Source organism: Poecilia latipinna, unplaced genomic scaffold, assembly GCF_001443285.1.
Source record: "Poecilia latipinna isolate Pla-1442-1.1 unplaced genomic scaffold, P_latipinna-1.0 Scaffold1134, whole genome shotgun sequence".
Lineage (NCBI taxonomy): Eukaryota > Metazoa > Chordata > Actinopteri > Cyprinodontiformes > Poeciliidae > Poecilia > Poecilia latipinna.
Window position 1 is genome coordinate 100,258 of NW_015113750.1, and position 22,991 is coordinate 123,248.

The window sequence follows — 22,991 nt, forward strand, 5'->3', positions numbered from 1 at the left end:
TATATATATATGTATATATTATTTTTCCTTCTCAGAATTGCTCGGCTCCATTAACGTTGATCCTATCTGCTGATGCTATCAGAGCAAATTTTACACAGTGCTTACAAGCTTCACATAGGTAACCAATAACCTCAAGCTCTTTTAGCTGCATTTGCAGCATTATTTACAGGAGATTAAGAATCATTGTCAGACTTAAGTGAAACATACCTCCCCCTGCCTCTCCCACTTATTTCTTTGCATTTCCTAATTTTATTTTATTTTATTTATTTATTTATTTTTTTGCTTGGATTAGCAGCAATAAAAGTTGAGGTCTTTAATGTCATCCAAGTCCCCAAAGTATAATGAAAAGAAGAAATAACACTTCTGGGCAAGGCATTGTAATCTGTCCCAAAAGAGCTACACCAAGAGAAACACACTGCAGCCTGAAGCATTAAGTATCTATTGCTCATCGGCAGAAGAGGATTATGAAGTAATCCCCTCAGGGATCCTCATAATTAGGCTATAACATTAAATGTTTACATAAGAATAATAAAATTAAGGGCAAGTTACATGGGGTGAAGGATCTGCACGGGGTAAAGGCCGTAATGGCAAACTGTTGGGGCTTTTTTTTTATTAAGTGAAAAATAAAACATGCCTCAAACAAACTCAGAAAATGTCTAATACCAATGAGGTGGACATTTGGGAGGAGTGTTTAGAGGAAGAGTTTAATCTTAGCTACCATTTACGGAAGATAATGCCGTGTTTGACTAATGTTTGTGTAAAAAGAAGGTAGGCTACTCGCACAGATTTTAGACGGTTTGCTGAAACACACTTTCCAAATAACAAAAAAATAAATAAAAATAAAAAATGTTGCACTTTTCTGGCATTCAGATTTGATCTTTTAAGAAATGTGGATTTACTTTACTCTTTTATAAACATGTCACCACTCGAGTGATCTTTATTTCGAATGGGGTCTTAAACCAGATACAAAAAAAGGCAAAATTAAAGCAAAACAAAACGGTTGTGGCAGCTAAGCCACACTTGGTGGTGTACTAACAAGCTTCCGGTATGCTAGCAGAAGACTCATAACAACAGACTACTCCTTAACGTGAGAAATGGTCTGGCCGGATACTCGCTTTCTCTCTCTCTCTCACACACACAGACACACACGTATGTTTTACTCAGTTCTGGATAAATATGTGCAAACAAAAGAAATTCATTTAATGCCAGCTTGAGCACAGGCAGCGTTTTCAATGTTTGTGGGGGAGAAAAGCTAATCATAGGTTGAGTAACCACAACTGCCTGAGCTCATGAGTGCAAGCGCCGCCCCTTTGGCAGCAGCAGCAGCAGCAGCAGGCACTGACCCAGCGCCTGGCAGGAGGAGGACTGTTGTTGACAAGAATCTAGTCCCAGATCTCTCATTAAGACTGTTCATGCCTGGGATTATATATGCAGGACAAACTCAGATCGTTCATCTGAAAAGCATAATCTCACTGTTGCGGCACACACAGAAGCCCCCCCTATTGACAAAAACAAGAACTTAACACGCACTTAGCATAGAAAAGAAATCCCAGCTAATAATCTTAGCTTAGTACGCACGTTATAAACATATTACAATTACCGAACTCAACAATGCTGCGTTTGCAAGGCCACATGTAGCTTTCCCCGGAGAAAAGCTACTCGTCATGTACTAGTCTCTGCTATGTGCTTTAGATTGGCCGATGAAGGGTTCATCTGACAGACATGAAGCGTTTGGCTGCCTGCTGGCCCTGGGTCAGAGAGGAGGGGTTAGTCTCATCTGTGAGATCTTAAAGGGATTTCGCTGCTCAGAAGCGCCCTGCTTCGGTTTACATTCACACATCAAAATATTAGCACCACAGGGCTGTGAAACATATTTTTAATGATCAACGTTTACTCCTTACTTCCCAGCAAACAATGTAAACCTGGAATGCACATAAGTATAACATTTGTTTGTGAATTGCATTTGCGAAATATGCACATCTACAATTCAAAGTTCTACAAAAGAGAAACTAATTAAATTAGAAATATCCAGCGACAGTCTACTAGCAGAGGAATGTAAAACTACAAAGAACTATTTATCTTAATCTTAGGAAAATGAGATTCTTTGCTCTTATTTTCCAAACAAAAGCAATACTTTTGTTTGCTTACTTTAGTAAGCAAACAAAAGTATATGAGCACATAGTTTTCATATGAATGGAGTAGTCTTTGTGCCTTCATTCTGTTGTGGAACTTCTATGCAGATACTGCATGTACAACAACTTTAATATAATTATGAATAAGGAAGCATCTAAATAATTTCAGTGACTTTAAAACTAAAAGCAAACTTTCATGATTACCTGGCTTAAAGTCAAAGCATGTGTATGCCTAACTTACAGAACTGTTGAAGGAAACAAACAGCAAGTAGAAAATTGCACAAGTTACATAAGTGACTGACTGTGTAACACAAACATTCATAGCTAATTTAGGTTAGATTAAGAATAAACTGAGAAGGATCGTAGTTCTGAAGATTAGAGGCTTGTTTTACTGGAGGATACCTTACATTACAGCTGGTTCAACTATAAAACCATAAAAAAATAAGTAAAAATAAAAATCAAGCTCTGACAAAATGAAGCTTTCAGCTTTAACCATGTCTTCACAACATGTCGCCATGAACTGGAGCTCTAATATACATAAATAAATAATAGCTATTGAAAAGAATTTGTTACATATAAATAACTTCTTATTATTTAAGTAAGCATAAAATGAGTTTAGCAGTATATTGTAACTTCATAATTAAATATAAGTCATTTTTCAATCGTGTCCGCCATTACAGCGGTAATAACATTAGGTTCAGGCTGATGTTTAGATAAGCATAAACAACCCTCTTTTCAGACCCACTTCATGACTTTCTCCTCTGAAAAAGTCCAAACAGAAACAGACGACTGTTGGTTTATTATCATTTAGATACTGATTCATGTTTGCTAAGCTTGATCCTTGCAAGAAAAAAAAAAGAAAAAAAAAAGGTATAAAGCATGAAAGACCCAATGAGGTGTAAAGCATATGTCAAGTCAGCAAAATGGTCCGGTGGTAAACTTAAACTTCAAACGCTGCACATGAAGGTGCATCTCAGTAAACTAGAATATTCTAATCAGGCTCAATTGTGGGACTAAAATACTCTTTTAAGACATTTCAAGCAAGTATTTAACACACTTTTCATTAAACCAAATTATTGTATTAAATGTGTTTGTTGTTCATCAGATAAAATCTTAACCTAATAAACCAAATGTAGTTTCATTTGCTTTAAAACTGACTTTACCATCATGACGGCTTGAAAACATCAGTCTGATCTATGCAAATATTGCATTTCACTTAGTGACTTACAGAAAGAAATAATAATTTCAGTAATATTTTAATTTATTGCGATGCACCTGGACATATAAGAAAACACGATGGTTTGATGACAGTCTTCTGTGATGATGTTTCACTGTGGACAACAATGAACATGCATAGTTAAAACAATGCAATCAATGAATGCAAAGTGATTTAAAAAAAAAAAGTAGAAAAAAAAGAGGTGCAGTAATGTCTGGGGTATTTGAAATGCTGATGTACCGCCAACGTTGTCCATCTCCTTCTCATGGAGCAGGCTGACGTTATCGTCTTCTCCATCCAGGACCAGTTCTGTCTCTGGGTTCTGACAGGCCAAAGTTGGGCTCCGAAAAACTATCTTGGACTTCACAACCTTTTCTTCCTTTAAGGCTGTAAAAAAACAAAAAAACAAACAAAACAAAAAAACAAATGAGACATCTCAAAATGTAATCTGCCATCTCTGAAATACTAATACGGTTGGGTTAGAAGACTGGACTTATATACATTATATTTTTATGAATATGAAAGAGCAACTAATGTATAATCACCTGAATCTTTTCATGTTCTAGGTAGATAGAATAAGTAAAAGTTGTGTCTGCTATTTATGTGGGAAAACAGACTAGTACCAACCAATCATCGTTTAGCTGATTTTACTTGTCAACATAAGAGCTAAGTAGAGGCAGATGTGGAAAATCTCTATCTAAATATATTTTCCAAACATTTTCTTTGCTTTCTGAAACTGAACTCCCAAACAGTGAGAGGATACAGAACCAGATCATCTATATACTATTTAGATTTGGGCACTGCTATCAATTTGAACTAACCAATTAAGTTACTGCAAAACAAAAGTCAAAAACAAAATGGAAACACTCGTTTTAAACATCACGGATTCAAATACAATCATTTGTAAAACAAAGCAAACAAACAAACAAACAAAAACAAAAAACTTAGTAAAACTTGCTATCCTTAAACTTTTATATCTGCAGCTGAGAATTAAATTGCGTTTTATAGCCAAGCATCACTGCATACACCCAATTCAACTATATATTTTTGTTGGAATGATGTTATTTGTATAAAAGAAATGTCTCTCAATATCAGTACCCTAGAAGATGTTCCACCAGACTACCACCATTTATGTCAGTTGCAAAGTATATGTATTCTGAAATTAGGAGAAAAAAAATGAAAAGACAATATAACAATATAGTAGACTCTATTTAGTCTTATCACACAAAATAGAGAAAACTAAAGCAACTAAACACAATGACCCTGATTTTATTTACACACCAATCTATCTGCATATGAAAAGACTGCACAGGCTCTTCGTGGGATTCTGCACCGAATATATTTTGAGTGGTTTAACTTGAGAAGTGTGCCAGCTTTTATTTTTAGGTCAACAATAAAAGACAATCTTTATCTTAAAAGACCAAAAGCTGAGTCGGGGGGATACATATCACGCTCGGTGTAGATTAGAGATAATATTAGCTGCTTTTGGAGACTTGACAAGAGTGGGACTGAGCAGACAGCTCAATTAGGAGCCTGTTTATAGCAGGACGTCATCATATGGCGATGGTATAAAGTGGAAATCGAAAAGGATGTGTTCTTACGCAGTGCAAAAACAAAAGCCTCACAGTGCATTGATCATCTTAAATGTGGCCAGCTTGAACATGTGCCTGTCATACGGCGGCTCGAAACACTTCTGTGATGCCCCCACCGTCCAGTGTTGGAAATAACCAGTGGAGAAACTTGTGTGCAAGGGGAAGAACTCATATCAAGGTAAGGGAGGTGGCTGACATATGTCTGACATGTTTCCTTTCACCACAGTTCTTAATTCGCCTTTCCCTCCCTTAAGGAACATGTACCTTGTCTTGAAGAGGTCACATTTGACTGTTGTCAACACTGCTACTGGGGGGGGGGAGGTTAAAAAAAGCCTTGCTTCCTGCTCTGTCTCATATCTGGTGTTCTTTCATCAGACGAGGGGAAGAAGTTGGAGTGTTTCGGAAATGAATTCTGTGCAATGTTACATGGAAAAAGCCTGCCAGTGGTCAGAAATCAAAGCAGGAAGAGTGAAACCTAAAACTGGATTTCTGTAAACCATCATTATGCCTCAAGTAAATGAAGGAGAACTCAACAGACGCACGGAGGCTCTGACTGGTAGTTCTGGAAGGGCTTTAGACGACCAAATAAACCGTGGTGATTTCAGCATGTAAAATCAACATTAGGTGAGGCATGTGTTTGTGTGTCAACATTACCCTCCAACTACCGGAACGGACTTCCGTTCATAGAGAAAGCGTGATTACAAATAAAACAACAAATAAAGTGTCAAGAGTAAAACCTATGAACAGGTTTAGAAAAACTATTGTGCTAAAAGTGTTTTTGGTAAGTGTTATCACTTACACAGCAGAAAGTGATAAACAGTGGAGGATTTAAGGCTTTGCAGAAAACTAATACAAGACGTATTATAATAATAGTGCCAAGACATCTGTCAAACAGGACAAAAAAACAAAAAAAAACAAAGCAAAAGTTGGTCGCTGGCTTTCTCGTGTGACAGCAGTTTTATTTCTTGTTTGCTTTCGAGCTCTTCAGTAACAGTGCCAAGAGAAGTCACCTATAAGCCAGTCTCATGGGTCCTCTTGTTCAATCACTGAGCTGAAACTGCCTCAGAGTGCACTAATTACACTCCGTAAAGTGCACTGCAGAGCTTTCATGCCCTCATTGAAGGCTGATGAAGATCTGCCGGCTGTCACCAAAGGAGGCGGTCTTGTAGCACTCATAGCTGGGGTTCAGCAAGGTCCTTACAGTTCCTTACAGGGTACCTGGGGAGTCTCTGCTCTCAAAAAAGTTTGAGACAGTAGAAACTTTTGTTTTTTTTTCTTTTAGAAATCTTTGATAAGTTCAATCCCAGTTAAATCCTTGAATAAGTAAGAGAAAGTAACCAGACAAATTGATGACGAGCTACAACCAAGTAGTTCAAGACAAAAGAGCCCAGAAAGGCTGAAGATGGGAGAAATAAAATGCTGAGGAAGATTGTTAGTCATTTAAGCATCTGTGAAAAATACTTCAAGACAATATGTTGTTCAGGCAAATCGTTGAAGAGAAAAATAAACTATGTTTTTGTCATTAAATCTGCATGTCTTCATTATGGGCTTTCAGCTATAAAACTGGACTGACTGCAGTTCAGATCCACCATCATTTCAAATGATAATTTACAAGTTACAACAAACAAAAAAAAAGAAAAATTAAAATAAACCAAATTTAATTTTATATTAACAGAAACAAGCAAAAGATGAATTGGTCTCTCGAGAATCAACACAAAATTAAAATAACAAATAAATAAATAAATAAATAAATAAATAAATAAATAAATAAATAAATAAATAAATAAATAAATAAAATTACACTGACCCACAGGTCAATTAATCTTTTAAAGAAACTCCACAAAATAAAATGGCATCAAGATTTGCTCCTGTCAACGTAGATAATTTGCCTCTTATCTTCACAACCATTTAGAACATTGTCTCAAAGTTTCAGCAATATCTTAAAGGTATAAAATATACAGAGCACATATGCATCAGTGGGAAAGAGATACTTGGCATTGTTTCCAAAAAAAGCAGCATACCAGCTGGAGAATAGATATAAATGTGAAGCACATAAAAAGCCTGGCCAACAGGTTCGGTTCAGAACTTAAGCAATTGTGGCCAAAGGTGCGTTTACAAGCTGCTTCTATATGAACATTACATAACACATAAGCTCTGTTAAAAATACTAAGTGCTATACCACAGAAATAAATTGACATCAGTTTGTTAAATTCATTATATGTTGAAGTTTCTCCTGTTTAATAAACACAGAAAGACCCCCCGTCCCTCCCCCTCCAAAGATTTTTGAGTTTGCGAATGCTCCAGGCCAAAAGCTGAGTTTTGAAAAATAACAACTCTCTACACATATTTTTAAATGTATATAAAGTGAGGTTCATAGAATGGCTTAGCTACTTTTTTTCCAGACTCTGTTTCTGATCCAGCACTACACTCTGGACTCCCCCCTCCGCTGTCTCCACATTCCACAAGGAGAGAAAAAGTCCTTTTCATGGGATCACGAAGGCGATGCAGTTCTTCCCTCTGTCTCTTAACCTTTATTTAATCTGCACTGAGGAAAAATAAATGAGGGGGAAAATGACAGTTTCATACTTCCTGTGACACAAGACATTCGTAAATTTTTCGAGGCTGTAAAAGTAAGCAAGGCAACTTTTGATGTAGAGTGGTTTACACAGTACAGACTCTTCCTCTAGGAGTGATCTTTATCCAATATTGTGGTTAAGTGCTTTGCGTGTCAACTTCGTTGTCACGCAACAGTCTCCATTTCTGCAAAAAAAAACAAAAAAAAAAAAACTGCAAAGGCAAAAAGTGATAATCCTGCATCTTTACTTAAATATGTGCTGTTCATAGCGAAGTATTAAGCATGTTAATGTCTTTCTCAGCGAATACATTTCCAATAGGGCTGCTGACACAAAATTAACCCCATATGTTATATGTTAGCAACAACCCCAATAATTCACACATACAGAGGAATCAAAACAAGCTAGCCCATAAAATTGTGTAATAAAGTGGAAGAGCACAGGGAATAAGCACTGAAAAGACTGTAATTTGTGAAATACTTAGTAGAAAAGCCTCTATTTCCAATGAAAGGTTCAAGTTGTCTACTCCTGTAAGGGGAAATGAGTTTCATGAACTGCTCAAGAGTCATGTCGAGCCACTGCTCCACGCAAACGGTCGTCAAATTCTAATGCTTCAGGGAGCCTCTTCTATGTACTTTAGATTCTTGCCAAGAACATTTCAGTAAATTTCTCTTCTCTATTAATGTTTTATTCAGTTATATGAAGTCTGCCAGTCCGATATGCTGAAAAATGTTCCTGCCCCCAAAAATTCACCGTTGGTGGTGATGTTTTTCGGTGATGTGCAGTGACACTTCTGTGAAATTACATCTACAGGGTGAAGGATTTCAGTCTCATCTCACCAGACCAGTTGGATTTATTTGCTCTTTTTTATTTCAAATGTTCTGCAACAAACATTAAATGAGCGTTAATCGTTTTTGTTTTTTCAACAATGAAATCTTGTGGGATGAATGTACACAAAGGCCTTGTGGTTGAGTGTATTACTTTTTGTTCTCATAAAAATTCTAAGTCTCTTCTAGAGCTCTCTGTAAGTAATGTTTGGCTCTACTACTACTTTTCAAGTTCCTGTTGTGTCATAAATCATGCAATTCTGAAAATATGTGCTTCACACTTCCGGATTATTGGTGCCGGCTGGAACATTCAGTAGTTTAGAAATGAATCTGCTGCTAATTCCATCAACATGGTTTGAAAGAAAAAATAAAAATTGAGCCAAAAACCTTAAGAGCATTTGTAAAATGTTTCTTGTCAAATACACTGGAAATAATTTTAAAAAAAATTTTCATAGGCTATTAATTAGGGATACATAAGCAGATCAGCGTTTTTGGCTTTCTATACCTTTTAGGAGGTAGGTTTCATTTTTTTCTCTCAGTCTTGAGTCATTCCACACAATTTATTTTATGGATTAAATAATTTTAATTGATTTTTATGAGTGGATTTCTTCATCAAACCCTCAATAAATAGATTCAGAAAATGCTGGCATGCTCATTACTTTTGTTTCTCACCGCATTTACTTAAAACCCACATTTAAATATCTGGATATGTATGTCGGAAAATACTGCGATGTCATTTGCCACAGTATAATGCCTTTAATTATGATGTTGGTAAAGGTTAATATCACATCATGAGGCTATGCCTGCTGAAGTAAAAGGCTATAAAGATCTCCGCCTGGTGCAATCAGCTTCAAGAGACGCCGCTCACCTGAAATGAGACAGCAAGGACACCAGGAGGTAAAACACCCCGTTAAACATTTGGATCAATATTAACGTGACTTCCATTTCATGCTTGCCCAATTCCAATCACCTAACAATATAGTCTGATTCTGGGCAGAGGCTGGCTGGACCAAGGCAGGTTATTACAGGCAAAGGCCAGAGACCGAATGTGCTAGCTAAGCTGTCAGCACTACTAATAGACAATGAGGCAGAGTTTAAGGTAGAGTTCAACCATCAGAGTCTACATCCTTTAAAGCACAGACATACAATGGACAAAGAAACCCAAAAGAAAACATTCCAACTCTTACGAAACAAAACTAGTTTTCCCATTGCCATTAAAGTTGCTTGAAAGATATCAGCAAAGTATCACCCATAGGAAAAACATTCTGTATTACTTTGATGATTCTAAGGTCGTCTCATACACACAAATCCAACACGTGGTATAAAAAACAAACAAACAAAAAAACAATACCACTTCAGTTTAAAAAATACTAATTCCATTTTTAAAGTCAAAATATATGCCTCAGCTGATTAAGCGAGTTCACAAGAATGAATTAATCCAGCTTCTAAATTATTGGGAAACACAAACACTTTATTTCTTTCAGAAAACAAAGTAGTAATAAAAAAATCTTGCACTTGTCTTTTCAAACACCTCCTTCCACTGCAGCTGCATAGAGCTTAATTTACAACTGTAATGTTTACTTTGCTGGCTAAGACACTGGGATAAACAGAGGCTTCTGTCAAATACCAGACTATTACAATCTTTAGTCTGTTGGGTCTGTTCTTTGGTTTCTTTGAAAGCTGCTATGTCCCCCAGTTCTCCCCACTTCCCCCCCCTAATTTTAACTTGATTAAATATTTTCCAGATCTGAATAACTAGAGAAAGAAAATAAAGGCTAAAACATATTTGTATTTCCATACTATATATTCACAGTCCAGTTCATTCTCAGTCAAAAATATTTCAGGTTTTTGAACAGCTTTACCTTTAGGATTATATGCAGTAGATTCATTTTGACCTTTTGTATTTATAATGTAAAAGTTACGGCAAAATGGTCTCTAAACTCTGTTAATTTGAAACTAAAATAGCATAAACTTTGGAAAACAAGAATTTTGAAGTGTTTAATATAAGACTGAACTTAAAGATTATTAATCAATATGTTAAGATATGTAAACTGAAAAAAAGATACTGGTCCAATACATGTCCTTGAGAAACAATGAGTAAACATTTTGTCTGTTCTCTTTTTCTTACAGATATTCTCTCTCATCAGCTTTGCACATTTGAAATTTTATTACCTCTGGGCCTCCATCTGGTTATCCTGGACATATCATATCACAGTTAAAAATGAGGATGCCATATTTGTTGAATAATAAACACTTGAGATTTCACAGCAGGATGATCTGCTAGGACAGCTATTGTCAATATCATGGCAGTAAAAAACAAAAATTGTAACTGCAAATTGTCCCGGCTCCCCGAAAATCTGCTTAAGCTCTCACAAAGATGGAAAAAAAACAAAAAAAAAACAACATTTTTATTTTAACTCCTAATAAAAGCCTTTGCTACACAGCCCCATCAAAGTCAGTTAAAATAAGCTTGAAAAAGCAACTCAGCTTTGATAGTGAGCATCAGAGTGCAGGCAATCTCTTTCAGCTGACAAGTTTACACATTATTCCGCTCATTAAAACTAGAGGATGCTAGCAGGATCTCAACAAGTCTTTAGTCAGTTACTTTGATAGAAGCAGAAAAATATAAGTAATGGAATTAAAAGAATTAACATTGGAGATCTATGCCACATATGAAGAAGTTCAGCGGGCAACTGAACTTCACAAGGTTACAAAATAAACAGGCAACACATACCTAATACTTTTAATGGTTGCATTACAATGAACTGAAGAGAAAACGTGGTGACGTGGACGGACTCAGAACCATTTTGACTATAAATGATCACAGACACATTCTGATGCAAAGCAATTGAGAACATATTCATTTCGTGGACAGAAATTCACAAACTCAAATTTATCTCTAAAAAATGTGTTTGTGTATTTACAGGCTTATTATCTTGATGCATTACATTTTACACCTCACATCTCTGCTGAATGACTAAATTTGGAAATTCCTTTTATTTTTCCCAGTGCAAATCCAAACGGCTAAGAATAGCTTCCTACGACTATTCTTTAAGGTTTCTCTACAATGGCAGAGAAACCTGGTAACTCAGAAAATCCAAAAAACATTACAAAAATGAACAACAAATCAACATCAGGAGCAGAAGATGTAAGGACTGCATGTATGTTATGACCACCTGCTTCTTCAACAGCTGCCAGGTGTTCATCTAGAGCATTGGAGAAAAAGTCTAAGGTAACCATAAGACACACAGACTGAAGCAACTGTTGTCTTAAGTAGCTCAACATAGAAATAAAGAGAGGACACTATTAAGATCCAAAATCCCACAAGGGGAATAATTAAAGGTAACTGTAGCCACTGCGGTTGGTGCTTCTAATAATTTTGCGATCAACCCATTAAACTTAAACCCATTAAACATTCACCCTGCTGTTCAGTTACAGGCAGAAGGACTGGAGAATTTCATTTTGACAAGGCAGCTTTATTGTGAAAGCCTGGGGTGTAAAGTTTTACACAGACGTGACTCGAGGCGGTAGGCAAAACTAAACAATGAAAAGTTACAGTCAAGGAGAAAATGGTAACAGAAGACAGATTTTTTTGTGTCATATTTGTTAGTTATACTTTGCAACCACTACAACTAGGAATGTTAAACTCCATGACCAAAAAAATGTACGCAGTTTGTTTTATATTTTCCACAAATAAAAGAAGCACCTACCATACTCTTGTGAGGACTTGCATGCTACATTCAAGTGGGTGGAGCCAAATGGGTTTCGGACAAACCTCCTCCTCCGCCGTAGGTCGTCTTCCCAGTAGTCGAGACGCCAGAAGTCATGCAGCTGACTACGAAAGAGACAAAAAGATGGGCAGATTAGACAGAGAGCACACTCCTCAATGATGGCCTGATTACAGCAGCCACATTTAAAAAAAACATCTGGGGGAGAAAAATCAAACCAGATATGGTGGGCTTTATTAGGGTGAATGCTGCCAAGCTCTCTAGAGGCCTAAGTAATGCTACCTCTGCAAAAGCCAATAGCATAACAGCGGGGAGCACCAGCAAACCCGACATACATAAATCTTAGGCACCCCCATTTACAAATACGGCTTCAAATTACAAGTATAAATGGCACAGCTTGCCTTCTTTTTTTACAATGTTTTTTAACAAGTCTTGTAAATCAAAGGTAGGAACCTCAATGCAGACAGCGTGGAGTTTAATGATCAGGGTCTTGGGGCGGTTGAAGCATGAGCCTATAAAACAAACCCTCCCCCCACTGCATATGTAGAGCCATGATTAAAATAATGTGCTGAAATATTCATTGAAATGATTCCCAGGGCCCTGGAGCAACCCAATTGAAAACTGCATTTTTTATTCATTATTAATAACAGCGAATTAAAGCCATAAAGAAGAAAAAAAAAAAGAAAACAGTTCCAGCATGTGGTAGCCATCTTTGTAAATGATTATTCCAACATAAGTGAGGACCTATGGATAATTTTATGGCTTGCAGCTAATGCAAACCATTAAGCAAGGGGACAAGCATTAGGGTTTTAAGTACACAGCTTTCCAAATGTGTACTAGCTGATGCCATTTTTAAGCCTGTGCACTTCACAGAAAATACAGCTGCAGTTTTCATCTCTCTTTTTGCTTATATGTGAAGAGATTGGGCACTATCTTGATTCATTTGGTCAATCGCATTAAAAACTGCACATTCCAACACTGTAGCAGTTGGAATAAAACGGACAATATATTTGTTTTACTCATCAAAATAAAGCACATCTTGTTGGAGCTAACGATTAGGAAACCCGAAGCTCAAAAACACCCTCTAATCAGGTAAAATATGTTTTTAAATTCAGGAGGTGATTTGTCAGTGTGCGTCAGTTGCTGTAAGGCCTTGGCAGGCAGCCTTGTATTTTGTTCGATTTTCGCCCCCTTTCTCAGCCACACAGTTCTGGATCAGTCTAAACAGATTAAAGTGTTAGAGGGGATCACATCACAAAATAGACCCTCCTTGTTCCATGAATATAATATTCACCAGTGTAAGAAATCAAAAGACTCAGGAGAATTAGCCGAGTCCTGACAGCAACAAGGGCTCAGTTTCAGTTAAATATCAATCAAAAGCGGGTATGAGCGGTGAGTGTGTCCAAGCAACTGCGGATGTTGCATTCACAAAGTATCATGAGCCGGTATATGCAAAGTAACACTGAATGCCTTGAGCTTGTCCCCTGCCAATCTCCCTCAAAGCTTAACTGAGAAGAAGACAGATGTCAGTGGGTGGAAAGGAGACACCCACGTAAATGATATTGTAAATGCAAGATTACACAGTGTAAAAAATGTAAATCCACGGTAGGCAACTGGGTGATTATTGTGGAAGTAGAGAGAGCAGATGCCAGTGGGGGATAAATCCCTTCTTTGAAGATTTCCTTATTACAGTATTAACCATTATAAAATGCTTTCAAGTAGTTTGCTTGAGGTTGCTCATTACAGTTTAAGTCAGAGTGCCGAAACACAGGAGTACAACAAAAAAAACATGCAAACGTTTCAATAAAAAACAGGACTTAAATATATTCTATAGCTTCAAGTAGACTTTTTGAAACAACGAGTAAGACCAGTGACATTCTAAATCCATGGCTTTCAAGCTGTTTCAATTGGTAATATATGTTAAATGAACTGTATGATCAATGGTCTGGACTGAATTTGTTTTGTAGTTATGCTGACCACATGAAGGTGTTTTACAATGAAAGTCCAATTTATATATCTGAACAAAACATTCACACATTCAGACAGGAACACAGGGCGGCTTTGCAATTCCTAGACCACTGCTTCACCATCACAGCCTCTCAGCACTTGTGTCACTTGGGTGGCCTATTCAGAAGAAGTAATTCATGTTGCTGATAGGTAAAACACAAGTCAGTTCATCTAAATGAATGTCTACTGGAGAAAAGTGGATTGCTTCCTCTGTGTCGAGGACTACAAATATCATAGGGATGATAGGATAAAGCTGGGAAAACTGTGCTTTGTTTGCAACAGTGGAGGTAATCTGGTCTGTTTTGTGGAGCAAAATTTTTGCCAAAACACAGCCATCTAATTTCTGACTTGTACTTATACAGTGGACCCCAGCCTATTTGTTGTTCAATATTTGCTGATTTTTTTTGTTTAGGAAAATCTGCCTTTCACTGATTATTCTGTAGAGCATATCTGAAATAGTCAAAAGAAAATCCAACTCAGGAAGCTGAGACATGTAGGCCAAATGCAACTTGACAGGCTATTGGCTTGCATTTGGTGATCGGCTGTACTCCCACCAGCAGCATAAGGAACACTGTGGATGTTTGCTTCTATGGTAGTGCTAAGACAATTTCCACTGTGTGCATTTGGTGTCTGAACTATTAAAATATGCAGTTATAGAATTTTTTAGATATGGTCTCAAATGTTTGCGGATTTCAGATGTTCGTGGGTGGCTGTAGTATCCCATGAATACTGGTGCTCCGCTGTAATCGTGAGATATGGATGGCCAGTAGAACAAGATACTGGAAAAATGTGACAGAAATCTTCTCTGTAGGCCAGAAGCTTGGTGGAGAACTGAAGCTCCAAGTTAGAGCTTTGGGTAAATAAGCAGTGCATTGTATGAGCATGTGCTAAGGCACCCCCGAATGGCTGCCATGGGAGATTCAAGCAATTCTCAAACATGCATAATTGAGTCAAAGCAACACTCTGGGTATGTGCTTGATAAGGATATTACATTACATGATGCTCCAAAAAGTTGATTTTCCATAATATCTCCCTCAACCTTTTGAGTAAAAATTAAAAAAAGCAGAATTAAGCTACACCCTTTAACCAACCATGCAGAGTCAGTGGATTAGAACATAATGACATATTTTGAAGACTGCTTTCTACTTGGTTAGACTAATGGCAATGTAAACCTGGGTGATCATATGCCCCTAGTAGCAGTATTTAAATTCTGCTAACTGTTTTTACTCTGGCAGCAGACCACCAATGCTAAGATCCACACAATACAATAAAGATTAATGTACAATTTAGGTAATAAAGAGTCTGTTAAATATAAAACTCCAGTTCATAATTATTAATGCAAAGATAATAGTCTGTTTTCTTTCTGTAGCAAATTGTCCACCCAATGAAATCCTTTCATCAGAGTTGGTTTGACATCCTTATTTCACACATCGAATGTGTCTGGCCTCATGACAACCATAAAGAATGGCTTTGAGCCGACCCGCTAGAAACTGGCAAAATTTATTAGCCCCATCACCCATCAATCAGCCAAATGGATTTCAAACCGCATTTTAAAAGCTAATTTTCCAACACTGATAACCTACAGGAAAAAGAGCACCATTATTTATGAAGGTTTTCAGACTTGCTAAGTGTAGCAGGATAAATGTGTAAGGGAACTATTGTCTTTTATCTATCCCCTTTTAAATGGATATTTAAAGCACATTTTTCCTCCAGCAGGCCTTGCTGTGGTGTGTGAAGTGCCAGATCTAACAGTCATCCAGCAGGGTTTTATTTACAATAGAAAAAAATAAACACATACTTTTAATACTGTGATAGCAGTATGGTCAAAAGGACTAATACACTTTATTGCCAACTGTATAATATTGGTTGAAACCCCCCCTCAGAAAAAAAATAACTCTTAAGGCTCATATTGATTCCACATGAGGTGTTATAGCTTAAGTGCTGCAGAACCTATTTAATTCAATTTAGTTTATTTATGTAGTACCAATTCACAATTTCAATTCAGTCACACATACATTCCAATTGATCCTAACAGTGCATTTTGGGTTGGTGTTTTTTTTCACCACGTCTAGAAGTCTACATGTATTGAGATGCAGCCATTTAATTGTGTGCATTCCTATTTTTATTATTAGCAATTAAACAAGTGTACTTAATGAAGCAAACAGTAAATGGATGTCAGACTAATAAAGGTTATAAGCTGTATTAAGAAAGATTCTGTATTGGGGCAAAAATGTATCCATCTTATGCTATGTTGGCAATTTTGCTAACACTAAAGTTATGCTTTCAAGCCAGTTCAGCTTCTTAATGGTGGAGTCATTCCCAGTTAATGACGTCTTAGCTTTGGGGGATGGGAAAAAAGATATGTCATCTTGTAAAAATTAAAACACTCAACATGTTTCCAAATCACCAACAAAGTTCACTTTTGTTTCTTTTTAAACAAAGAGAACCAAATGACTTCATGACACAAACAGTGAAGGTGCTTATTAGTCATGGTTCCACTGCCAAGAAGCACCAAACAGAAGTGTCTGTATGAAAGACCTTATCCTCTGCATCCATACAGCCCAACTGGGTGCAAATAAGAGTAGCTTTGAAACAACAATTTTAGTAAGCAAGTGTATTTGAAATGGATTGAAATGGGTATATTTAAGAAGATTCAGGCTTAAATAGTTTGAAGAGATTCCATTAAACGGTTATAAACTAAACTGAGTGTACAGATATTGTGTAGATCAGTTAGACTACGAAGATGTACCTGTTGTGTCTTGAGATTCAGACAATGTAAAATGGATTAGCTATAGTGTAATTCATTTAGCTATGAAGGTTTAAAACTATGTTGAAATTCACAAATTTTCTTAAGTGTTTAAGCTATTAAAATGAAGTGACTCGTTGTCAGAAATAATAAGTGAAATCTACAGTAATTGCAGTGGTTAAATGAATCTTAACTTTGTTAATATGCTTTTTAGTAATCCTTTGCTCAGGTGTAACAACAAAGATGAGTGAGTAACTGGATACTAAAATAAATACAAATCAGTAACTTGATCAGTTAGTGTCTAAAAAGGACACAAACACAACATTTCTAGATTAATCGTTGCACCAGTATTTGTTATTTATTTATTGTAAGTGCTTATAGTCAACCGCATGTCTTTTAAGTCACTTAACCATAATGACTCACAAACAGACAGGGTTGGACTAAAGACGGATCATATTTTCATGGTTCAAGATTTCCTTTTTCATCCAATTTATTCTCTGAAGAGATTTATGCGGAGCGGTAAGGGGGAAGGTCAGGCACATACTGATTCAATAAAACACCATTATACTCTTTTTAAAATCCTGCACTGGTGACATGAGTCGGGGTAATTATAATAAATACCAGTAATCAGTGACAATTCTATTCAAAGACGAAGCAACTGGTTTCTGTCGCACGGCCACACTACTTAGAACACATCCGTTTTTAGTGACATTCTGAGGACAAATGGGCTTTTCTTTCATTTTAAGCTGTCCTAACAGTCTCTCATTGTGAGGTAGTGAACTTCAGGGGAATCTGTAGAAGGTACAAGTTCCACTGACTCTTAAAACATTTCTTAAATACGGTTTGACAAATAAATTGGCTAATGCATATACATATTTACTGACAAATTTCTCTCTCGACAGTTTAGAAGAACCACCAGTCTCTGCGAAGTAACTATTCTTAGAACCGATTCCTTGATATAATAAACATGGAAACCAGACAGAAGCGAAAAATAACTGTTTGATAGAACCGTGCATTATTTTATGGATTCTTATACAACATTTCTCTATACTGCTGTGATAAAAAAGGCAACAAAAATGCAATTCATCAAAAGTGGTCACTGGCAACCATATGGTGATGAACTCATATCTTTCAAAGCGACTTATAAAGTAAAATATATATATATAAAATAAAAGAAAAAAAAAAAAAACAATAAATTTCATGTGTCTTTGGGGTTCCAAATCATCAGTGGCTGTATGGTCACCATCATGATTTTATTATCGCAGACGGCTGCAAATGATACATGAGACTTTCATCCCTTTAATTTTGCTATTTCATATATTTACATCTCTCAACACCACTTCAAACAAAAGAACACCAAGATCCAAATGTTTCTGTTTTTGTTTCTTGACTCTTCTTTTGCAGATTAAGAGATAGAGTGAAGAATTTGCTCTAGGGGAAAAAAAAAAAGACAAAAGGAAACACCACAGCCGCAACAAGATTAACTCGAGGTCATCAGGTTTAATGAAGACAGACACGCGAGGTTCGGCGAGGGATGAGGAACCACACTGTAATGTTAGAAAACTCCCCAGGATCACCAGCTTTCCAGCACCAATCTTTTACAGAAGATGTGGCACATTCGAGCAATGCCCAATTTCAACACCCAATGAAATTGATGATTATGTGAATGGGCCCCTTTCCAGATATAATTAGCACAGTGTACAAGGTTAAGTGTGGCCCAAGGGTAAAGAAAATGAATATATTGGGAAGCCAGAACAAAAGGACCATCATGTTTAAGATAAGGTTCAAGTTAACAAAGAGCAAACATTTGTAATTGCAGGGTGTTTTTAAAGACGTTGCATATTTTTTAAGAAGTGATGGGTGAAGTAGTGGCTCAAACAGAAACAGTTGAACATTATATTTAACTTTGCTATACCCATACCAGACTCTGCAAATATAATACATATAAATGTGTAATGCTGCACATTTTGATATCGAGCCAATACTAAGTAAATACAGGGTCTGTATTACCAATACCAATACCGATAGTATACTTTTTATTTAAGATGGATACATCATTAGATTTCTTGCATTTATGTGTTTTGTGGTGTGTTCCTTTGAAACATTTTGCTCAAACCTAGGACATAATTTGGATGAAGTTTAAAGGTGTTTGCAAAATACTTTAAGATACCAACATGATTTCTGTTATTTTCTTTTCCTAGACAAAGCAAAAAAATAAAAAATAAAAAAAAAAAATTAAAAAACCCTCATTTGAAAGCAAATCAAAGCAAATTAATTTTTGATTTAGAGTTGGAAAAACTACATCAAAAATGATTTTGCTTCAATTTGCTTTCAAATGAGCATTCTTTTGCTTTGTTTGTTTAAGAATCAATGCCCACCATGGGCCCAGATCCGGATGTGAGAAAACATTATACATCCCGCTTGCCTAGATGTTGTTACTGCTATCATTTTTATCACCAAGTTAAAGTTTGTTTATCTTGTTAGACTCAACCGGAGACCGTGACCTTTGTTTTCTGCCCCCAAAAGGGACATCAGACCTAAAGCCCTCAGAGGCTTTAAAGCCCTCTAAAGGTCCCCACCCCCCACGCAGTAGGACACTTCAGTTCTATTAGAATTGATAACCCTTTCAGGCAAGACCAAATACTCTGGGCACATAGTGAGTAAAGAGGTTCATTCCATCACAAAGTTATTATCCACGGGCAGATTGTTACCATTCATCACGTGCAAGAGATGAAACTCGCTGTTAGTCAAGGGAAACGGCTGTTTCACTGCCTTGCCACAGATCAATATGTGCTGCCATTTTCCTTTCTCCTTTGCTACAAAAAAGTAATTATACAGAAGAAATGTTGACAATCAATAGACTAGTCAGGTAGGGTTAAGGGCTGCCATGGAGGGTAGCAGAGGCTCCTCTGTCAGCTGTCAGGGATTCTCAGGTGGGACGGAAGAGGTTTGCTTGTTTCGGGTTTGTTTAAAATTTATCTAGTGTGCTGGAAAAGTACTTGAGAATGCCAGAAAATATGTGCTCCATCAAATAAAGTTGCAATTCAATCGACCCTCTTTTATTTTTACAGGGACAGGATTTATAGTAATGCGACTTTAATGTCCTCTGCTGAAAAAGTGGCGGACATTAGCCGTCAGTGTATTCATCAGTCTTGCCTTGACATCTACTTTCACTTCGGATAAGTCTGAACTTTATAATCTGCTGCAAGGGTTCAAAGGTCAACAGCAGAGGGTACCAGGGGGCAGAGGAAATCACTCTCTTGCTGGGAAAAATTCTGACATCCAATTTTCAACTTGATTTATCAGTGTAAAGCTAAAATTGATAGTGTGTCATTACTGAGCAGAGAGCTGTCTTGGAGAGATGTATCAAAGTCTCCTCATTTTGATTTAGCACAGTGGATCAATACAACCCTATACTGTTTCAATTTGAGGAGTATTGATTTTTCTATGCTGGCTCTATACAAGGGAACATTCATCATCAGGCAAGCATATAGTATGATCAAACAGGCCACCGTAGGGTCTGATCTGCCTTTTCTTCAGTCTAATCGCATGACTGTAGCAGCTGTTTTCAAGGCTTGTACAGATTATTACCTCGTAGCTGCCTGTTGTCGTTTATGCTGCAGCACACTTTCCTAATGGTGTTTGGAGCAATAAGAACGGCACAAAATAAAGTGGCGCACAGAGAGGCAACCTGCAAATGTCTGTAGAAAAAGACGAAACAGATTAATCTAATTCTTATCCACCTAATGAGATCAGCTGCAAAGACACACTGGTGGATAAGCAACATAAACAAGTCACAAGTTCCATTCAGTTGCCGTCCTAAGAATAATTTAATTTGTGATATTCTGTGCTAATGATAAATATTCTTTGGCATATCTCCAGACAGGATTTAGCAATAAAAAGGTAAAACAGTTTCTGTGTATGAGGATGAAAACATAACCAAGTAAAGGCTCTACACACACACACACACACACATGCACACGCACGCACACACACACACAGTCAGCCATTCACAGAGCCTGGGGGCTTTATATTTTACAAGGGCAGCATAAATGGGAAAGTTAATGTAGCAGTGAATAAGAATAAGCTGCTGAACTGCAACACTGCCTTGAGCTTGTGAGCATATTGCATCATTTTTCTTCACCAGCAGGTTACCATTAAATTTGAATTTGTTGGAAGTTTTGTTGTATCATTTACAATGCACCCACACTCAATAACCTTTTGTTTCAATGCAAATGCTGTGCCTCCGGGTGGGGCTCCATAAATATTTGAACAAGAGCCCCAAATTCAACCCAGCACATTTTTATGGGTTGCTAAGGTTTAGTCAGATTTAGAAAAAAATAATAATTTGCACTTAGACACTGCAAAAATTTTACACTCAAATTATTAGCATAACAATAAATGTAATTTTGCCTACATTATTCCTTTGGCACAATTTTTAAATAATTTGTAATATTTGAACGCTCTCCTAAATACTCAAAAGCTAGCAGAAAAAAATGGCATAAACAAAGCCAGTATATAGCATTACCTACGACATCCAAGACAAAATGACACTGTAAAGCTTCCTGGATTTGACAAACTTGATTTAGGATAGAAAAAATAATACAGGGTGTCTGCAATGCATCTTCAAACTGAATAATAAAATCAAAATTACTGTTTCAGCAAAGTGTTAAAGTGCCATTCCTTTCATTTTTGCTACTGTTGTTCTGGTGCTAGCACAAAGAACAGAAACACATAAGCATGTATGTATATCTGAAAATCTCAATCACACAACTGTGAGCTGAGCTTCAACGTTAACCAGATAAAATATCTCAGCTATTGCCTGGAAACTTGTCAGAAAATGAAACAAAAAGTCAGCTTGTAATCAACACTGGACAGATTTTAGCTTTATCTGTGTGACTGAACGGTCAGAACAGAGAAATCTGTCAGTGAACACAGGAAACAGATTACACTGACAACAACATTCAACGGTGTAGAATTATTATTTAAAAGAGTGAGACAGTGATAATAGAAGATGCTAAAAAGTGTCTAAAATAAGATCATTTCATTTTTGCTCTTTGAATTTCTCTGACACACACAGTGTGACGTTGTGTTGCTGATGTGAAAATTAATAACCGCTTACAATGTTCACCAGTTTTTCAGTGCTGTTCATCTGTTATATTTTAAAGTTTTTTGCAGATAAACTAGAATCAGCCAAATAGCCAAAATCTTCTGATCAGTGCAACCCTAATATATCTGACCATTTCAACAGGATTAATTATACAGTCTTTGGCTAAGTGGATAAGATCAAGCTTAAAGTTTCGATTATAACTGGGTTTTTTCACCACTGAATTTGATGTAGGAAAACCAGAGAGGTAAGTTTCAGAGCAGAAGAGCCACTTGTTATTTTATCAGGGTTCGTAAGGGGACGTCCAGCTGCTTCCATCAGGTGATGTGCTTTGTTTTGCAAAATGTCAACGGAAACCTGGACAATGGCACAAAGAGAGAAACCCCACCCCCCCATCCAAATTGCTTCCACCCATGTATGTAGGACAACTAGCCAATCAACTGTCCCCTGGGGATTAGGCCTCTCCACACTGTAATTGCGTTTGCTGACCCAACTGGTAACCCCATCGAATCCTGGGAAAGTTATATTAACCGGTGCTCCCATCAATCGACTGAAGATCACTGTAAGCAGGTAACTTCTGATGCTCCTGAAGATCAGACCTGACATCGCACAGAAATGGCAGATGTTTAAGACTTAACATGACCCGCAGGTAAAAAAACAAAAAGTACCTCTGGCATGGTACACCCCAGGCCCCATGCTTGTTGGTGAGGATGTTGACAATCTTCTGCTTCAGTTGATTGGCTGTGACATGATCTCTATGCTTAGCAGCACTTATCAGGTGGTCACACATCTTCTCCTCTTCTTTCCTGTCTGCAGCATACTGTGCACAGCTGGACTGATGCACATAAAGAACAAAAGAACAGCGTTAACCTTGTTTGCACGGTGTCCTTTCCCCAAAAAGCCATGCCTGACATTGAACTAACACCATTCAAAAAGGTTCCATTTGAATAAAGTCAGAATAATATATTTCTCCTAATAGAGCATTTGTCACGATGAGCAATGTTATGGCTTCATTCACCACACTTGAGTGCATAAAGATATTAGCGGACAGTTGAGAGATGTA

The 22,991-nt window shown here is 37.0% G+C and overlaps 1 protein-coding gene across 5 annotated transcripts in view; it reads right to left on the bottom strand.

Annotated features, from left to right (window-relative positions):
* LOC106959928 (neurobeachin-like) overlaps positions 1-22,991 on the bottom strand; it is a 149,834-nt gene that overhangs the window by 79,751 nt on the left and 47,092 nt on the right. For all 5 annotated transcript variants that reach the window (XM_015052795.1, XM_015052793.1, XM_015052794.1 and 2 more), the window contains 3 exons: positions 22,597-22,763; positions 12,051-12,175; positions 3,589-3,735 (listed from right to left, as the gene is read on the bottom strand). In XM_015052795.1, coding sequence (XP_014908281.1) covers positions 3,589-3,735; positions 12,051-12,175; positions 22,597-22,763 — 439 coding nt within the window. The remainder of the gene's footprint in view (positions 1-3,588; positions 3,736-12,050; positions 12,176-22,596; positions 22,764-22,991) is intronic.